Source organism: Equus caballus, chromosome 11, assembly GCF_041296265.1.
Source record: "Equus caballus isolate H_3958 breed thoroughbred chromosome 11, TB-T2T, whole genome shotgun sequence".
NCBI classification, from domain to species: Eukaryota; Metazoa; Chordata; class Mammalia; order Perissodactyla; family Equidae; genus Equus; species Equus caballus.
In genome coordinates, this window is record NC_091694.1 from 61,298,342 (window position 1) to 61,318,783 (window position 20,442).

Sequence of the window (20,442 nt, forward strand, 5' to 3'; positions counted from 1 at the left end):
ACTAAGATGGCACCGCAGAATCTCGGCTAGTCCGCCCAACAAGAACCACTCTGTTCACGGCACTGGAGCCAGCCGGTTTGCACCTGACTTCTATTTCTGGTGAGGGCTTCTGCTTAGATGACCCGAGATGGCCACTGCGTGTCTGCTTCCAACCACCTCCCCCATGAAATCTGATTTGCAGGCAGAGCATGGGGCTCCCCTTCCAAATCTGGGCTGTTTATTGCAAAAACACATACCATTCCTGCCCAGCAGGCTTGGGAGCCAGCAGACACCCAAGGGGCTGTGGGCACTGCATGGTTGAGACAAGGTCTGTTTGTCTGGGATCACTACCAGTTTACTGTTGTTCCAGAAGGCCAGACTGCTCTGTAAACAGCAGTGTGTGCCTGACCCCATGCAGCAGCCCGCACTCACCGAGTGATCTCTAGCGCCCTTGGAATTAAACTCTGTCAGACTCTTTGTGGGCCATGGGTCCCTTCTGAGATCTTAAAAGCTCTGGATCTCCCCCTATAAAAATTGGTCCAGCCACCCCCTTGAGTCCTCTGATGCCTTCTCACACCCCTTCGGCACTCCCTGGTGTCACTTCTTCCTGGTGCATCCTTTAAAACTAGGAGAGAAATCAATCTGGCTGTCTCTTAAAGACGGGCCTTTCAGACGGCCGTGCTGTGTAGCTCTTCAGGGACGACCGAGGGCAGAGGTCTCAGGAAGGCTGCAGTTAGGGGGGCCTGGCCTCTTTGTGGAGGGGTTAATTTCCCATTTATCCAGAGCCTTAATTTCCCATTTATCCAGAGCCTTAAAAGGAATGTGAGAGACAGTGCACAGTGTGCCCTTTGGTGTGGGAGAGGTGCAGGCGCGCCAGGCTGGAGTGCGGCCGCGGAGGCTGCTCTCGGCCCTCCCCTTGGCTCGGGCAGTGGGCTGAGCTCAGTCCACATCACGAACAGCTTCAGCGCTTTCAGAAAAATACAGACATTAGTCTCTGTGTCTTCCTACATCAGAATTTCTAGACAAGAGGTCCTAGACCCCATGTCCTCACGTGAACCCAAATGGAGATGCACTGGCCCCTGGGTCTCCTTCCCAATCCTTACGTGACCCTGAACAGTTCTGAGCAGTGCTGGCCTTGCAAACAGGGCCCAGGGGAGACGTGAGACTGCTCTGGGAGGGGTCTGGCCCCAGGACCACTGTTCAAAGGCCTGTTCTTGCTGCAAGTGGTGACATCAGGCTGCAGCAAGGGGCAGGGAGCGTGCCTTTCCTTCCACTGCACGCGGCCCCCAGAGCAGAGCGTGCAGCAGCGCTGTAGGCACAGTGAGGGAAAGAGGACACACCTGCCACTGAAATTCTCGTCATTTTAATAGTCGACAGCTTCTGCTTGGCTCTGAATGGTACAGTTAAACAATACACTTAACCCCCGAGCGCGTTCACACCCCTCTGCGTGGCTCCCATCAACACCCCGCCGCCCAGGCAGACTCCCACAGCCTCAGGCCCCGGGGGTGACAGACACCCGCGTCCTAGTGTAATGAGCTGAAACCCTCGGTACACTGATCTGTGGTAGTATTTAAAATAACAAATATGAAACCAAACACCTTCCCAGGTCTGCTGCCTCCGAGCAAGGCTGGGGCCGCGGCGTCGGAGCCCTCCGGTCTCTCGTGGCTGGTCTGCGGCTCCCCGCTGGCGGCAGTCATACGGCGTAGAGCTCGTAAATCTTCTTTACACAGTACACCAGGGCGGCGAGGGCTATCGTGTTGTGCAGTCTCTTTCTGTGCAAGTCGTCCTTCCGGACCAGCACCACCGGGGTGGAGGAGGTGAGTGTGTGCAGGGGCAGGCGGGACAGTTTGTAGGCGTCGTACTCCACTTGGTACTTGCAGCAGGGATCGAACTGCCAGGAGATCCCGTAGAGGGTGCAGCAGGCCAGGCTCAGCACGCCGGCAGGCAGGGAGATGTAGTGGGAGTAATCCAGGGGCAGGGCCAATGGCGTGAAGAGGCAGGCAGTGCCTGCCAGCACGGTGGTCTTGTGCAGGCAGTTGCCCACGGTGATCCAGCGGGCGGTCTCGTCGCCAATGCGGGTGGGCTCGATGACGATGTACTTGTACTGCGCCTCCAAGGCCTGCTCCAGCTCGTACTCAAACTGGTCCTGGGCGCTCTCCCCATTGTAGATCTCGTGCACGATGTAGCAGTCTGTGGCTGACACACTCACCCTGGCGGCGGAGGGCGGGAGAGAGAGGAGATGGTTAGGCTGAGAAGCACCTGCTGCGTCTTTCCGGGCGCGCACGGGAAGGGCCCTGAGGGCAAGGCTGGGCCTCAGGCTGCAGAGGGCCTGAGCTCCTGTGGGCATGCCTCACTCATGTTTTTATCTCCCTTAGACTCTGTGTACATGATAATCAGTAAGGAATTTATTTTTTCTGAAAGAATAAAATAGTGAAATATAAAAAGACACAGAAAAGGAGGACCCAACCTCTAAGAAGATGACAACTTACAACAGGCCCCGGGCCTGGCCGTTAGCCTAGAGCATGGACTGACAGATCTGTGCATCAGCAGAGGAGCCCTGAGAAAATGATTTCCGCCCCGAGTCACATGAGCACGGACGGAACGAAGCCTGAGGTGGGCAGGATGAGCTCTGCCCTGGGGTCATCAGGGCAACTGCAGGAGGATCCTTCGAGGGAAACAGACCCGAGACAGATAACGCCAAACACCGTGCCCTTGGCACAGTTCACAAGTAGTCCTCCTTGGCCTGCAGAACAGAAGGCAAGTGGGGTCACCTTCGCCTTGGGGGACTGAGGACAAACTCCTCTGGTCCTCAAGGGAGGACACGCTGCCCACAGCCCCCAAGGCCCTTCCCAGGCCGGCAGCCCCAGGAACCTGGCTCACTGCTCAGAAAACGCAGCCCTCTGATTGGGTGAGCAAAGACAGGGCCCCAGGAACAGCAGTGACTGAAATCACTGGGCGGGGGGGGGGGTCACATGAGGCCCAATGTTCTCACCCATGCTGCCCCTGCTGGCCCAGGAAACGCTGCTCACACACGTAGGAAGCAATGTTCACGAAGACCCAGTTCAAGAGGCTGAGTTGGCCCAGGGAGGGCTGCTGGGACCTGTGCTAGCGGAGGACAAGTCACGGCCTTCTGGAAGGCCTGGCACTGCATCGCGCCCGGACAGCAACCCGGCTCCACCTGGCAGTGACCACAGGCCAAGGGGGCAGTTTAGGCCATTGTAGGATTCTCAGTTGGAGGCCTCTCCAGGGGGAACTTCCCACCCCTGCAATGGGCAGACCTACATACAGCCCTGCAGAGGCCCCGTCGTCTTGGCCGGGGGGTCCCAGCCTGCCCAGGGCTGGTGGAGTGTCTACACTGCCGCCCAGCATGTGCCGCCTCCCCTTGCTTTGTGTCTTCTGTTCATCTGATAAGAAGCCTTCTTTATCCAGCCTGAAAGGACACTGCTGGACACGGCTCTGGAGGCTTGGGCCAGGTGTTTTAACTTGTATTATTATTACCAGGCTGCGCAGAGCCATCTTTGCTCACACGCCTCAGTGAAAAGCAGCCTCGCCCCTTCAGCAAACCCTAGGCTCCAGCGGTCAGACTGTCACACAGGAGGCGAGGCCCCGGGACTCACATCTGGCTCCTCGTGATCACCTCTCCCCCGCCCGAGTCCACAGCCCTCCAGCCAGGGCTCTGGAGCGGCGCACTGGGCACACACAGCTGAGCATGGCGCACCCGCCTGAGCCCTGCATGCTCACAGACACAAGGCCCAGGGGCCTGGCGGAGCCGGCATGGCCACCAAGCGGCTGCTGAGTGTAAAGCCACTGGGCGCTGGCTCCGAGCCTCCTGGGCAGGGACCGTGCACACTAGGGGCCAGCAAAGGCTTTTCAACAAGGTCCCCCCCAAAACGCCTACGCCCAGCATGAGGGTGGTCCCAGCCCTCCTGCACAGATGAAAACAGTGCCCTGTTGAGGGTGGTGGGGACTGGACTGTCAGGCAAACGTCAAGGGAAACGGACAGGTGATCGGAGAGCCAGACCAGCGAGCACTCCTTCCAGGCCCTCCTCTCAGGCGGGACTCGGGGCCATAAAAGCTACTTTTAGCAAACAAATAAGCCAATCTAGGAGGCAGGCTTTCCCTCTAATGGGATAAATGCCTGGTTAATGCTCTCCTGTGGTCAAATCGGAAGTGAAAAGTCCTAGGTAGAGGGCTGACTGTGCCCCAGCGCAGGGGAGGAGCACGGGGGCACTTAACAAAGGCACTGGCTGGGACTCGGCAGAGGGAGCTCTGCCCCTGAAAAAGGGGAACCAGGATGAAGCCGCGCTCAGGGAGGCCTCCCGGTGAAACCACAGGCCCTAATTAACCAGGCGCACTGGCGAGAAGTCATTCCCTGGGGGTTGGACAAGAAGCCCCCTGACCGGAGGATGCTGCCAAAGCAGCTCGCGACAGTGCAGTGTGGCCAGGGCCGTCTTTCCAGCATGGGTTAGCGACTCTTTCTGTAGGAATCCACCGCAAGTTGATGAAATGAGGAAAGTCTGGCTTGCCACCCAAGGGCCTCTGTGGGGCTCCCCCATGGGGTTTTCACTCAGAGGGAGGTGGCATCAGCGGCTCCTCGCAGGCTCGGCACTGCCAAGGCCCCGCTGGCGAACACGCGGACCTAGAGGCAGGGGCTCCCTCGCCGGGCGAGTCGCAGGAGGATGACAGTCACTGCTAAGGCTGCTTGTCGCCCAGTGTGTGGGCGGGGAGGGGCATTCCTGGCCCAGAGAACTGCTGTGTTCTCCAGTTTGTCAGGCAAGAGACAAGAGGGGAGAGAAAAGAGGGGAAGGGGGAGGCCTGAAGAGGAGGCGCTCCCAGGGCAGCTTTGTGTCCTGCTGACTGTCAAGGCGAGGTCGGACGCCGCCTCGCTGTCAGCGTCCGAGGCACACTTTCTGGCCCACGTTTACGTTCAAAGTAAACGTGGGTGTCACAGCTGGATTACAGAATGTTCTTGCCAAAGCCCAAATCTACCTTCGCGCAGTGCCCTTCTCTGCGCGGCAGACTAGCCATCCCAAATGTGGTGAGAAAATGCTAGTTGAAGCCCCACCCTCTGTCAACCAAGCCCTCCCAGCTCCCTGCTGCCCATGCCTCTGCAAGCCCAGCCGGAAGCCAAAGCCCCCAGGCCCGCCTTTTCCCAGCCCATCCGGGGGCGGGCTCGCTCCAACTCCTCAGGCGGAGTGGGCTCGGTGAGCTGCCATCATTTGTTAACACAGATTAGTGGGAGTGTCCATGGGGCCCATGGAGCCTGGAAGTGAGAGAAAGGCCAGTACCCTCCGGGCTCCCATCTCACTGCTGTTCTCAGGTGCACAGTCAGCCCTGACAGCACAGAAGTGATGGCAAATGGACGCCGGGAGCCATTCACCACACCACAGCTCTGAGTGTGTGCAGACACGGGGCTCGCCCAGCGCAGGCACCCCGGGCCTGCCAAGGCCTGCCGCAGCTTCCATGCGCCTCCAGGCCTTACGGCACAGGTTACCCCACGCCGATCCATCACCAGCAGCCAGCTAGCCACAGGGTGAAAACAAAAGAGCAGACGCCGCACTGCAGGCACTTCACAGGTGAAGTCATAGTCACTGCCCTAAGACTCACCAGTTCTGCTCTCAAAGCCAAACCCACTACACCCAACTCAGGAGAGGGATTCGCAGTTCCCACGGGGAAAGGGCGAGGTCTGAAGTCTGGAGAAGTGATCTCCAGGATTCCACCTGATGGACAGGAAGCAGACGCCAAGGTTCAACACAGACACACGAGGAGGAGGGGCCCCCTTTGTCAGAGGCCACCCCAGCCAGCAGTCAGCACCCACCTTCCACCCCTGGCTGCAGCAGCTGGGGCGCCACCTGCCTCTGCAAACTAGGCTTTACAGGCTGCCCAGCCCACCGGATTCAGCTCTTCACGGCTGACAAACTGTTACTTCACAAGCCTGCTGGCTGAGTCCTCACAGGACAGCCGCGTCCGCCACTGCTCGGCTACGCCAGCACCCACTGTGTGTGGCATGCTTTTTCTTTCTAGGTCAAATGGAATCCAACTAAGGAAAGAACCCAGGTAGAAGGTTGCCTTGAACCATTTCAGAGTATCACCAGCCAGCCCCGAACTTGAACCCTGGTACACAAAAGCAGATTTAAGAACAAGAGTAAGGAATAGCCAGTTGGAATCTTGTGAGCCCTGGGCTTCCTAAGGGGCTGTATTTTTGCTTTGCGTTGCAGGTATGAAATGACCCATAAGAGAGCATAATAAAAAGAGTTTGTGTTAAAAAGAGAGAGAGGGAGAGCATGCGCGGGAGAGGGGGAGAGCGGGCGAGCACACTGATGACGGAGAAGTCTCCAAGAAGTAAAGCGACGAGGCGAGTATGGAGCAGTGTTCACGGGGCACTGTATTAGCGCATGTTTACTTCACGTGCACAGGGCATTTCCGGGTGGGTACACAAATCCCTGAGAGCTGTGCCTGTCACCGGGGAGAGGAACGGAATGGCTCTGGAAAGAAAGGGGGCCCCTTTGGAACCTTCAGAATTGGGCACGTTCTGTGGTCCTTACGGACCAGGGTCATTCTCCACACCGTGTGCCCACACAGAGACCGCTGTGCCTGTGGGCCCTGAACCAGCCTGGGGGGCAGGGCGGCAGCATGTCTGAGCTTTAGTGGCCGCTCAGACGCTGCCTCAGGGTCATGGCCACTTGCGACTGGGGCTCTTGAACCTGCCTCCCACCAGTCGGCCTGAGACCCTTGTCTCCCCTCTCTTTCCTGAGGAGCAGTCATCAGAGGAATCCCCTGGGAACGCAGGCATTCAGTGGAAAGGTGGCCATGAGGAATAGACAGGACAAAGTCCGTTTCCCCCAGATCTGGGCCCCCTGTGTGTGCAGCCGGCAGCCTGCCTACACTCCGGCCCCATGGGTCTCCACACCATCTCGAAGCCAGTCTCAAAGGAACCTGGGATTACAGAAGTAGCCTCAAACGTGGGATCCCCAAAGTCTGGGGACACCTCCCCAAAATTCAGAGCGGCACAAGAATGTTCAGAGCAGCACTGTTTGGTGAGAGCAAAAGATTATTGACAAGAGAAGAGAGAAATCGTGATGTTCTCCACGAGAGTGAGGATGGAGTCGCTCATGTTCAGGTACAGCCGACGCCTGGTGCCCGGGGCTAAAGGAGGCACTGTTTAGGGATGGGGCACTGGCAACTGTGAAGAGAAGCACGGAATGACAGGTGCCCTCTGCCTGCAGGAGGGCCGCGTGGGCCAGGGGAGCGCTAGTTTTCGACTTCTTAAGCTGAGCGGTGAGCACACAGGTTTATTATTATTATTTTTTTAATTATGGTAAAATACACATAAAATTTACTATCAACCATTTTTAAGTGACAGTACAGCAGTGTCAAGCACATTCACAACACCGTGTAACCAATCTCCAGGACTTTTTCATTTTGCAAAACTAAAACTCTGTACCCATTAAACAACAATTCCCTCCCCACTCCACCCCCACTATTCTACTCTCTGTCTATGGATTTGACAACTTTAGGTAAATCATAAGTGAATCATACGGTGTCTGTCTTTTGTGTCTGGCTGTTTCACTCAGCGTGATGTCCTCAAGGTTCATCCACGTTGGAGCGTGTGTCAGCGTTCCCTTCCTTTTTAAGGCTGACCATTCCACTGAGTGGACAGACCACATGCATTTTCTTTGTCTGTTCATCCGTGAATGGACACTCCAGTTGTCTCTACCTTCTAGCTGTTGTGAATAATCCTGCCATGGGTGTGCAGATACCGGTTTGAGTCTCTGCTTTTATTTCCTTTGGCTGTGTACCTAGAAGTGGAATTGTTGGATCATATGGTAATGCTATTCTTACTTTTGTGAGGGATCGCCACACTGTCTTCCACAGCAGCTGCACCATTTTACGTCCCCGCCAGCAGGGCGTGAGGCTGCCAATTTCTCCACGGCCTTGCCAACACTTGTTATTTCCTGCTTTGTTTGTTTTTAATAGTAGCCATCCTGGGGCCGGCCCTGTGGCCGAGTGGCTAAGTTTGCGTGCCCCTCTTCGGTGGCCTGGGGTTCGCAGGCACAGATCCTGGGCGCGGACCTACACACCACTCAGCAAGCCTTGCTGTGGCGATGTCCCACAAAGAACCAGAATGACCTACAACAATGATATATTCCTCAAAAAAAAAAGTAGCCATCCTGATGGGGGTGAGGTGGTCTCTCATTGTGGTTTTGATTTATACTTTTTAACTTTTTTTGTTTATGCTTTTTGATGAGGAAGTGTGTCCCTGAGCTAACAGCTGTTGCCAATCTTCCTCTTTTTTTTTTCTCCCCAGACTAGCTGTGTACCCTCGTTGTAGGTCATTCTGGTTCTTCCATGTGGGACGCCGCCTCAGCGTGATTTGCTGAGTGGTGTGTAGGTCCGCACCCAGGATCTGTGCCTGCGAACCCCAGGCCACCGAAGTGGGGCACACAAACTCAACCACTCGGCCACAGGGCCGGCCCGGATTTGTACTTCTTTAAATAACAGCTTTATTAAGATCAAATTCACATACCATACAATTCACCCACTAGAGTGTACAATTCAGTGGCTCAGCATCTTCACGGAGTTGTACAGCCAACACCACAATCAACTTTAGAACATTTTCATCACCCGGAAAAGAAACCCCGTCACTCCCCATTCTCCCCAACCCTCCCCAGCCCCTGGCAGCCGCCGATCCACGGACGCGCCTCCACGGACGCGCCTCGTCTGAGCACTTCATCCAGGCGCCATCAGAGAGCGTGCGGTCTTTGTAACGGGCTTCTTTCATTCAGCATGGTTTCCGTCTAGTAGCAAGTTTGTGACTTTTCACATGTTAGAAACACACTTTTGATGTGTTGAACATATAATTTTTAAAAGTCCAAGACAAAATATCTGGGGGGAAGTATCAAAGGGTGCTATACAGGAAAAAGGGTCAACAATAGTTTTCTTTGGATGGCGGCCTAACAGGTGACTTTTAAATTTTAGTTTTCTTCACGTTTTTCTGTATTTTCCAAAAAAAATAAAAATAAACACGTGCTTCTTTTGTAGTGGGAAAATTAATTATAAGCTTTTTCTTAAAAACAAAAATCTTGTTCAACAGCCCTGTATTCTTTGGGGTGAAGAGACCAGCCAGCCATGCGCCCTCCGCAGCCAAGGGGAGCAGGAGGCAGCCCACTTCCAGCTCCAGCAGCTTCTTGGGGCTGGCAGAGAAGCCCACGCTCACGGGGAACGAGCCGCCACTGAAGCCGAGTCTGGGCACAGGCGGCTTCTCGGCGCTGAGGGGTCCTCTGCTCTGACACCCCTGCAGGCCTGCCCGTGAGGGCCAGGAGGAGAGTTCCATTGCCCTGTTTCACTGAAGCAAGCACTGCCCCAGCTGCCATTGTCTTCTGGTCATGCTACAACCAGAAGATCAAATCCGACTGTAGAGGAAGCAGGTGCTTTGGGCCCACTCCCGGGAGCGGGCGCTGGGCTCACGGGCAGGACTGAGCCGAGAGCTCCCGTCCAAAATACAGAAGGACATGGATCCCGAGCTCCTTGAAGACAGACTGCGTTTTCATCACAGGATCCCCAGCACGGGCCCTGAATGTGACAGGTTCCCAACAGGGATTACTGCAAGTATGTTTGAAGAGTGACAGGAGAAGAAAAACAGTTACAATAATTAAGAAAACTGGTGGCTGAAAAATTAAACTAGGCCCCTATGTCAGGCTGCTTCCCGCCTGAAGAGCGTGTGGTCCCTGACCGCCTGGGACAGGTGAGGGGTGGACTCCAGTTCCAGCCCCAGGCAGAGGAAACCCACTTTTGGCTAATGAAAAATTGCTTCCTCAGGAGCCAAAGAAAGCAGTAACATTCTAGGCCAGTCAGGATGGAAAGGGACAGGTATGTTGCCCCGAATAATGGGGAGGGTTCCACACAGGCCAAGGAACTTCCACAGGGCCCTGCCATGCTCACCTGCTTCAGAGACAGCCTGCGCAGGACGGCATGCCCCTCTTCTGCACTCTGGTGACGGGGCAGCTCTGCTTTGGGAGCAAGAACACAGCGCCCCAAGTGTGGGAGCCAAGAGGCCTGGACTCAAGTTCCCTCTCAGTCGCTCACTGGGTGGGGCCACCGTGCAAGCCAAAATGACAGCAGCAAAGTGCCACCCCACTCCAAGGCCATGTGGCTGTTTAAATCTAAATTAATTAAAATTAAGTGAAATAACAAATTCAGCTCCTCAGACACACAAGCTGCATTCCTCATGCACGACAACCACGTGTGGCTAATGGCTACCCTAACGGGCAGTGCAGATACGGAACATTTGTGTCACGGCAGAAAGTCCTACTGGACAGCCTTGAGCTGAAGAACTGTTATGACTACTAGGGGATTATTGGCTTTCCTAAGAATTCGGTGGCCCATGCAGTTGCTGCTGGCACCAGGGACAGAACAAAGTGGCAGCTGGGAGGTCCCTGTGTGTGCTCGCTCTGTGGAGTACTTCCCACCTCCTCCCACTGCCCTCACTCAGAAGAGCATGCGTGTGCACATACACACACTCACACACACATACACCCAGACCTGGTGTCCACCAGGCCTGAGAAGTCCAACTCAGGCTTGGCCTCAGCCTCCTCCTCACCTCCCTGGACACAATATCATCCCCTCCTTCTTCAAAAAGTTAGGCCTGAAATGGAATGTGGCCTAAAGGACTGAAGCGCTGAGGCCCAAGTCACTGCAGCTGGAATCCAGACTGCTCAGTGAGGCCAGGAAAACAGAAACTCACACCCAAAAGGATGAAGCCCAGCAGATCTAACCCACAGTACCCAACTTCCAGGACTGGAGTGTGTGGCCCAGCCAAGTGCGACTCGACCTTCTGGCAGCCAGCTGAGCGGGACCCACAATCCTGAGGGCTGCACACCTAGAGACGGGTGAAGATGCTGTCCCTGCGTGGCTCATCCCGACCCGGAGAAAAGAAGGATTTCCAATACCCACAAGAGCCAGAATGGGAATCTTTCGAGAGAAATAAAATACCCAGCCCCTAAGGGTCCCCAGCTCTAAATGGAAAGGATCAGATCAGAACAAGGGGAATGTCACCCCAGAAATGTGAGCCACCTGCCCAGATGGCTTGCGGTCCATCTGTTCAGCTGGACTGCAAACTAAACCCTCCACGGGCCATCCAAGACCCTGCTAGTCCAATCCACAGATTAAAGCAAAGCTGTCAAAGAGGAGGACCAAGGTCTGGGGAATAAAGCATGGCACAGAAAGATGTGGAAGCATCTCACAGAACTGGCTGCCTGAAAACTGGCTGCACAAGTCAGAGGAGGGGCAAGCCACAAAAACTGACTTCACCCTAAACCCTGAGTATTCGGTCCAGTGTACCCAGCCCTCGAAACGCTCCAGGCCTTCAACAGTGCTGCTGTCCCACAGCACGGTCAGCATCAGATCAAGTAATCTTCACATGGTGACACAGGCAGGAGCTCAGAGCACGTGGCTATACTCACAGTGCACCAATCAAGGAGAACTCAGGGATGCTCAGGGGTCCTGAGGGAGTGAAGACAAGCGGCCCAATGGGACAGGCAGGACCGTCTGTGAGCTGGTCCATGCTGGCACCCAAGTGGCAAAACACACAGGTACCTGCACTGCGCCTTCTTAGGTGGGCAAGTGTGTCTCAAAGATGCCAGTGGGACAAGGGGCAATCTGTTTTGTGTGCTCACTGCCCGTGTGCTGAATTTTGGACAAGAATTCAGGTTACAGCTCAGAGTCTGATGTTCTCCGTTACACACACTGTTGATTCTCTAGATTTAATGCAGTAGCGAAAAATCAACACTCAAGCAGCCACCACTGTACTTTCCCACCCCTCTCCTATTCTGGCCTAGACCGGCGCTGCCCTATCAACAGAACTTTCTGCACTGGTGGATATGCTCTACATCAGGGCTATCCACTATGGTAGCCACAAGCCACAAGCCACGTGTGGCTGCTGAGCACTTCAAATGTGGCTAATGTGACTGAGGAGCTGAATTTTTCATTTTACTTAGTTTTAATTAATTTACATTTAATTGTTACATGTCACTAGTGGCTACTGAATTAACACAGCTCTAGACTCGAGAACTGGGTAAAGCAAGAATCCACACACTGTGTATTCTAAACTAGACCATCATTAACACACAGCTGATGACACTAATTCTTGTGGACAACTGGCACCAGGCAGGGCCTTTAAATACAAGGCACGGTTCGCAGTTTGCAGCCGCTGGCAAATCTGGAAAGTCTGCCCAAAGCATCGCTCTGCTCAGGCCCACCCCGAACCAGACAATGTTTCCTTCAGCTTCAGCATAAAGCACCTCAGGAAAGTGGTGTCACAACGTGGAGCTGAGACTGGAGTCAGCACAAATGTGACAGGGAACAAAGTCATTTAAGAGACACACAAACAGCCTACTTCAGTCATAAGAGCCAATAATATACTCAGGCCTCAGGGTCTACAGTGCTGAGCAATCAATTAATCCGGCCTGCCCCAGTCGAACAGTCCCCACCCGCTGAGCAGGAGTGGAGGTGTGCCCAGAAGTTAGCTAGCTGGCCAGCAGTGGGTTATGTTCTGATCCTCTGCTCAGTGTGGGAGAACCTTAGGGAAATTGGGCTCAGACACGCGACTCCTCCAGCAGAGCCCAGCCAGGGCCCCACGGCAAAGGCAAAAACAGGGGTACCCCTGGCCACCCCACATTATCTGGAAGGAGAAGAGACGGCGCCACCCAAACCACAAAACCAGATGCCCCATTCCTGGCTGACACACAACATCTGCATGTGTGAGCAGCACCTTCAGTTCCAGGCCAAAGGCTGCCACCTGCGCCCCAAAGGAGACTGGGTGGCAGCAAGTCAAGCTGCCCGGTGAGGAACGATGAAGAGCACATGTCCTGACCAAAAAGGCAGCCCTGCTCAGCTTTCGGAGGAGAGTTTTATGTGAAATCTTTCCATTTATAAGCATCGGCAACTAATTTAAATTTTCTTAAAAAGTGAGGGTCAACGGTCAAGGACTGCATTCTGCCTATGAGCTGACTGGCAAACTCTGTTTTGAATTAACGCTCATCTTGAACCAAGGAGAGAAAAAATCCCCAATATCTAATTTCTTAGATCAGTAACAGCTTCACTTTTGCTGGCATCGCCCTGTATGATGCCTGGACCTCTCCACGGGGCCTTTCCGTTGCTTCTATCCAGTAAGGAAGAATGCCTTTCTCTCTCATACTCAGTTTTCCAAACAGGTCATTTCCTATTACTAAAGGATTGTTTGCATTAAAGATCTTGAAAATGTTTGCTAGTTTTTAAGGCCGTCTGGAAAGCATCGAGGTCACTTCTTTAACTTCCTTCTATTGCCCAATCTAAGAAATATCAGGTGGGAGATGGAAAAACAAAAATATCTGCTTGCCATTCACTGCTTTTCCAAGGAAGAGGAAATGCAGAACAGACGATGTTGGATGACTCGGGGCTCAAGAATAAAATGCAAGCTAACGGGGTCTATCGCAGCCACCAAACAGGAATCTTCTGGGCTGCGAAAACCAGCGGCCGGCAACAGCAATGAAGATGTGATGGAATCAGTCAAGGAAAAGGAACAATGCAGAATAGTTGAGAAAGACAGAGAGGACGGGACAAAGGGAGAGAAAGAGAACTGTTCTGTTTAGCAATCCTCACCACAAAGACAAAAAAAGCCAACACAAACCTTGCCTGCCCTCTGCTATACCATGATAGAATAGGACAGTTTAATCCGGGTGATTCCACCAACACACATCCTTTCCCAAACTTCTGGTGGCTGAACAGCTTCTAGTCGCTTCTAGTAGCTGAAATCGCTTTCCAGAAGCAAAAACTGTAAATTCAATACGAAACACGAAATCTCATCTTCTAGAAATCACTTCTCCAAATCGACACCCACCTTGGAAGAAACCAGCTCCTCGCTCCCTTCCCACACATCATTCATTAGGGAAGGTCACTCCAAAGGACTTCCAAGGCAGGGGCGCAAGAATCGCCCCTCGAGGAAGCGGCCGGCTCCCGGCCCGGGAGACCCAAGTGGCGAAGGTTGAGGCTCCCCTCCGGTAAACGTGCAGCCTGCACTGCCCTCCCCGCGGCCAGCCCGCTCCAGGAAGGCTTCCCCTTCCTTCTCCTTCCCGGGAGCCATTCCTCGCCGCGTCAGGGGCCGCGGCCGAGACGGCCACGCGCGGGGCCAGGCGGGCAGAAAGCTTCGCACGCCGCTCGGCCCGCGGGCAGCCAGGCGGGTCCCTGGGGCCTGCGCGGGGCGCCAGGTCCTCTACGCGCGGCCCGGCCTCGGCCCCCACCCTGCACGGCGGCGGCCCGCCTCGCCCGGCCCGCCGTCGCCCCCTCTCCTGAGCACTCTGGGAGGCCGCTCTGGCCAGGCCGAGCGGCGCCAGCTCCCAATCAATCCCGGATCGGCCGGGCTGGAACCCCGCGTGCCCGGCGGGCGGACGGAGGGGGCGGGCGAGAAGGGGGAGCCGGGGGCTACGGCAGGGAGGGCGCTGCAGCCTCCGGAGGCCCCACCGGCTCCCGGCTCCTGAGCCGCCCGCCCTCAGAGGAGCAACACGGCCCTGGATCTTACCTCTCTCGGGCGCTGCCGCCGCTGCTGCCCGGGCCAAGACGCCTCCTTCCCCAAGCGGCCATCTTGGAGACACTCTGCTCGCCAATGTCTCGCGCCAAGGCGGCCTCGGGAGAGAGGGCGGGCGGAAGGGAAATGTAGTTCGGACCACGGCCCCGGACAGCCCGGGAGGCCGAGACCGAGCCCCGCGGGACTACGATATCCACAATGCACCGCGCGCCGGAAGCCCCTCCTCCTTAGGTCGCCTGGGAAATGCAGTCCTCAAACCAGGCAGAGTGGAGGATGCCACGGCAACAGTCTTGTTCACTGCACGTTTCTAGAAATTACGATCCCCAAAGCTCACAGCCTGGGATCACAGGCGCCCACCCGCTTGTACGTCCTCGGAATTCGAGAGCACGGAGCCGAAGCAGTGTGGAAAGGAAAGCGCCTACAACTCCCAGAGTGCCGCGCGGGAGCGTCCCGCCGTCCGCCCCGCCGCCGAGGGCGCCGCGCTCAGCGCGTTCCGGCCCCGCCCGCCCGGCTGCCCCTCGGCCTCGCCCTCTGCGGGGCGGCCCGACCTGCCCTTCACGGCCGCTGTGCTCGCTGAGGTCGCCGGGGGCTGGAGGCGCCGCCCGGCCCCGCTCGGAGGGGGTCGCTACTCGCCTCCACTCCCCCAGCTCCCCAGGGACTCAGCCGCGGTGCCGCTGCCGCGGGGGCCCCGGCGGGCGAGCTGTTGGAGGGAGGAGGCGGACAGCAAGGAAGAGGAGGAGCAACATGCGACTCTTCCTCCGAGAGAAATAGGCTCTGCCCTAGAGAAAAGACCGTTTTAGGTGGGGCCACTAGGCCCCTCCAGTCCCCGCACTCGTCCCGCCTCTGTCCTGGCCGCGGTGAAGGGAACACTCTCATCCTTCGATGTCTCTGGAGGCGTGTGCGGGGCAAAGCTCTGCCCGGACGCTGCTGCCGAGTCAGGGAGGGTGGACCACACGGGGCCCAGTGGTCCCAGATGCTGCTCCCTCAGACCTGGGGCCTATTCGGGGGCGATCCTTTGCAGTTTTGAAACTTCTGGTCCCTCTCCTGCTTTCCGCAGACATTGTTACTAGACGTCATAGTTGACGTTGAGTGCTGGAGCAGCTCTCATATGCCGAAACCTCCAGATTCAGAGACGGGAAGAAGCTGGGCGCCCGCTGTCAGCACCCAAGTCTAGTGGAACTGGGCAAGCCAGGGCAGGAGGGGCTCTCATCGCTGAGGAGTCCTTAGGATTTCCCTCCAGCTCACATCCTACTAGAGCTGTAAGTGTCCCTCATTACCTACAAGATGCAATTCACGCTCCTTAGCACAATCTAGAAGGCCCTCCGTGGTTCGGAGGTTGTCTACCTCTCCAGCTTCAACAGCCCCTTTCCTGCCTGGAACTTGCCAGGCTAGCAGAGTCAGAGGGTTTGTAGGTCCTCGGATGTTCCATGCTTTGCCTAGAGTGCCCTTCTGAGCAGCTATGCTCCTGGACCTTGGGCCTGTCTGATCCCCTGGCAGGGCCTCCTCTTTCTGTGGGGTCGCACAGCCCCACCTCCAAGCGCCAGTGTGTAGGCATGCTAGAGTTACAATGTTACCATGTTGCCCTGGCACTGCCTATGGATAGGTCTGTTTTCTCTGGACTGGTGTGATTAAGAGGGTTCCTAGGGATTCTGGCACAGCTGGGTTTGAAGCATGGCTCCAGGCTCTGGATCCAAGACTGCTTTTCTAACCTCGGTGTCACAGCGTCCTTGTTTGTAATGTGGGGGTAATGTTACTGCCTCCCTTCCCAGGACTGCTAGGAGGGTTACATAAGATGATACAGGTATGGAACTTAGCATACAAGGTACCAATGGCCACTGACAGGTATGTCATGCCAAGCTCTGTTCTAAATATTTTAAGTGATTTAACTTTTTTTTTTTAAAGATTGGCCCTGAGCTAACATCTGTTGCCAGTCTTCTTTTTTTCTTCTTCTTTTCTTCTTCTTCTCCCAAAAGCCTCCCAGTAGATAGTTGTATATTCCAGTTGCAGATCCTTCTGGTTGTGGCATGTGGGATGCCACCTCAGCATGGCCTGACGAGGGGTGCCATGTCTGCGCCCAGGATCAGAACCGGCGAAACCCTGGGCCACTGAAGTGGAGCGTGCAAACTTGACTACTGGGCCACGGGGCCGGCCCCTGATTTAACTCTTTTGATTTTCACAACAACCCTATGAAGGTGATACTGTTATCATCAACATTCTCATTTTGAGAGGAAACCATGCTTTGGTTCCTCATTTCCAATGAGGAAACCAAGTTACAGAGGAGCTGAGTGACTTGCCAAGGTCACGATGCCAGTCAGGAATAGCGGCAGGATTTGAACCTGAGCTGTCTGGTTACAGGGTTACACTGTGCTGTGGTGCATCTAAGGAAGAGCCCCGGAACTGTTGTCGTTGTTTAGGAGGACAGGTCCCAGGCCCGTGTCTGGTGCACACACAGCGTAAGTGCTCAAATGCTGTGGACCTGGGATGCTCTTCCCATCCCCCCCAGCTCTTGCACTTGACTTCTAACAGGCCATCTGCTTCCAGTCTGCTCACTGGAGCTGAGATCCCCAGAAGTTGCCTCTTGATCACTATTCGTGCACAGACACCTTCTGGAAGGTTCATAGGCAGGGTGATTTACTCAGCATGTAGCAACTGAGCAGCCACCGAGGGCACAACCTGCATGGTAGAAATTGGGCTTCCTGTGGGCTCCCACGCAGTGGAGGCTCCCGGTGGCCTGGAGGCAGCCAGCAGGCGAGGCAGGTCCTGAATGGCGCTCAGAATAATCTGCCACTTTCCCGACTACCCTTCTCGTTCATTCCTTCTTACAGCAAACGATCACTGAGCGCAAATAATCACTGAGCGCACACTCAGTGCCAGGCGCTGAGGGGACACATGCTGCCCTGGTCTCATGAGCTCTCCAGTCCAGCAAGAAGACAACTGAGTGAGTAAATATCTTCAGAGAATGCTAAGTACGAAGAAGAACGTAAGCAGGGTGATGCAGCAGAGCGCGTGGAGATTACGGGTCGCCAGAGAAGGGCTCTTTCAAGAGGCGACGTGGCGTAGGACCTGAGTGAAGAGAAAGAGCGTGCGTGTGGAGAGCAGGGGACAGAATGTTCCGCACAGAAGGAGTAGGTGTGAACACTCTGGAGTACAGTGAGCTTGATGTGTGTTCCAGCGACGGGACCAGGGTGGCTGGAGCACAGTGAGGAAGACAGGGACGGAGTTCCCTTTGGTTAAGTCACTTCTCTCTGAATTCCAATTTTCTTAATTGTAAAATGGGGATAATTTTACCTATATTAATCAGTGTCTAATTAGGAAAGAAAAAGCCACCCTAGTTATTTCAAACAGAGGGAATCTAATACAAGGCGTTGTTTGCAGAGGTGTTGGGAGGGCAGGAGAAGCCAGGGGGCAATAAGGACACCCACAGACCAGTCCCTGGTGGGGACTGGCCCCTCAGGCCGGAGGAGCAAAAGGAGAAGTAGTGCTTCCCAGAAACCGTGCTTCCTGCTGCCTGAGCAGGAGCCAGAGCTGCACTTGCTGGGGGCGCTGCTGACATGCAGCTGCTGCCACTACTGTGGCCTGAGGTGCCCACAGAAGCCCAGCCTGGGCTGGCTTTCCCGCCCTCCCATCTTCCGAACCACTGCCAGTGCCTCCCACCGTAGTCAGCCCTGGAGGTCTGGGAACCGTAGTTCACGAGCTGCCAGCCCTGGCTGCAGAGAAGAGTCTAGAAAGATAAGTGGGATGAAGGCAGCAGACACCATTCCCACACCAGCCACCCTGCAGGACCGTTCTGAGGAGCAGAAATGCATGTGTACTCGACAAGTCATGCCTGTTCTTCTGCTTCATAGCAACAGTAGGCGTTTGGGAAAGGCACATCCTCCGAAAACATCTTTGGTATAATATTTCTATAGAAAGGTTTGAACTTATGATTAAAAGCATCAAAAATGAGCATTTTAAAAATGGAATTTTAATTCTGAATGGGTAATATATTCACATGGTATAAAACTCAAATTACAAAACAATATGCAGTGAAGATAAGGTTCCCTTGTCCTGTCTTCGTGTTCCCTGGTCCTCAGCCCTGGGCCACATGGTGCTGCGCTCTGCATCCTCTGCAGCTGATCACACACAGGTGCGTGCACACACGGACTGACAAACTGATTCCTTGTACCCACAGGGCGCGTCCTGTGCACACTGCTCTGACTCTTTTCCTCTTACCTGTGCCTTCCAGGGTCGCTGCCAGCACACGTCTGGTCCGTCCACACGGTCCGGGACACTCCGTGTTCAGAGGCCCTGGCTGTGTCAGCCAGTCCCGCAGTGGCTTCTCCTGTCTCAGAGACCTGCAGGAATGCGCCGGCACTTGCTGCGGGCCTGTCCCGAGGAGAGCCGCTGCGTCAGAGGGCAGGGCACGTGTGCTTCTCATGAATCCTGTCGAGCTGCCCCCACTCCCACCACCACACAGGACAGTGCCTCTTGCCCTGCAGCTTTGCCAGCAAGACGTTCATGACCTCCCAGCCAAAGCCCCCAACGTTGAGGGGCAGAGACAGGCCTCCTGCTGCAGCCCATCTGGCTTCCCGGCCTGCAGACACCATGGCAGGATAGAATGAGTTATGCCACTGTATTTCGAGGTGGCTCATTACACAGCAATAAAATGTGGAAACAACCCTTCCTAGAATCCGGCAGCAGACATTGTCCACTTGCTGAGACAGAAGCTGGCCTCACAGTGCTCAGTGGCCCAAAAGCCCCATCGTTGGCCCAAGTGCAGTCAGCCAGTGTCCCTCCAAGGTGCCCCTGGGGAGCCTCAGTCATCCTGCCCCTCAACGTCCCCCCTTGGACGCGGGAAAGGCCCTGGGAGCATGCGAGAGCGATGCTCCTGGGGAGCCCTGAGCACATGCCCACCACCTGCCAGATAAAGCAATGGCTGCAGTCGTCCAGCACGAGCCTGGGAAAGGCACAGATTGCCCCCAGTTCATCCTAGCGTTCTCCTCGTCAGGGCCCAGTGGCAGTCAGCAAGAGTAGGGGAGCCCCGTCCACAGTCGTGGGGACTGTGGGAGGGGTGTCACTTGCTCGTCATCACACCCTCGCTGAACACCTGCTCTGCGCCAGGCCCGGAAAAGCCCTGGAGATAAGGAAGAAAGGGCCCAGACCCTGCCTGCCAGCAGCCGCGTGGCCACCCCTAAGTCAGGGGTCAGGGCAAACACACAGCAGGGGTACACAAGGGGACCTGGGAATTTCAGGTTTAGTACGAGGAGGGTCCTGGGCCAAGTTAGTCACGCCAGAGTGTGATGAGGAAGGCAAAGATGGTTTGATAATAGTTGTGCCTTTTTATAGCCCAGTTTCCAGCACGTGCGGCCCTCATGACAGGCCGGTGAGGTGGGTGAGACTGCTGTCAGTGTCTTGCTTTCACAAGCGGGGGCTGGGGCTGCCCAGGGAAAGGGGGAGGTTTAGGCTATTCACGGGGCATTGAAGCAGTCACTGCATGGGCTTGCTAAGGCTGCCCTGACGACCACAGACTGGGGGCTTCACCCTCAGAAGTTTGTTTTCTCACAGTCTGGAGGCTGGAAGTCTGAGACCAGGTGCTGGCAGGGCGGGTTCCTTCCGAGGCCTCCCTCCTGGCGTGCAGACGGCCGCCTCCTCCCTGTGTCCTTGCATGGTCGTCCACCTGCGCGCACACATCCCTGGGGTGTCCATATCCCTTCTTGTGGGACACCAGTGAGAGTGGATTAGGACCCACCCCATGACCTCATTTCAGCTTCCTCACCTCTGTAAAGCCCCCGTCTCCAGATGCAGTCACATTCTGCGATACTGGGGCTTAGCACCTCAACAGATGGATTTTCAGGGAACACAGTTCAGCCCAGAACACACTTTCCCAGTTTGGACAGAGGCCACAAAATGAATCAAGCCTCCAC

The 20,442-nt window shown here is 55.5% G+C and overlaps 1 protein-coding gene and 1 long non-coding RNA gene across 3 annotated transcripts; one reads left to right on the forward strand and one right to left on the reverse strand.

Moving 5' to 3' along the window:
- Nucleotides 1-1,326: 1,326 nt before the first annotated feature.
- TMEM11 (transmembrane protein 11) lies at nucleotides 1,327-15,024 on the reverse strand. 2 transcript variants are annotated; one of them, XM_023653696.2, is made up of 2 exons: nucleotides 14,534-15,024; nucleotides 1,327-2,189 (listed from the first exon to the last, which is right to left on the reverse strand). In XM_023653696.2, the coding sequence occupies exons 1-2, from the start codon at nucleotides 14,593-14,595 to the stop codon at nucleotides 1,673-1,675; spliced, it is 579 nt and encodes a 192-aa protein (XP_023509464.1). In that variant the 5' UTR covers nucleotides 14,596-15,024; the 3' UTR covers nucleotides 1,327-1,672. The 2 variants fall into 2 exon arrangements, with proteins under 2 accessions (XP_023509464.1, XP_005597912.1); XM_005597855.4 differs by lacking the exon at nucleotides 14,534-15,024 and adding an exon at nucleotides 13,856-14,265.
- On the forward strand, nucleotides 14,977-19,208 carry LOC102148085 (uncharacterized). The gene is made up of 4 exons (XR_001378007.3): nucleotides 14,977-15,339; nucleotides 15,597-15,798; nucleotides 17,365-18,665; nucleotides 18,765-19,208. It is a non-coding gene; the product is annotated as an uncharacterized lncRNA (long non-coding RNA).
- The last annotated feature ends 1,234 nt before the right edge of the window (nucleotides 19,209-20,442 follow it).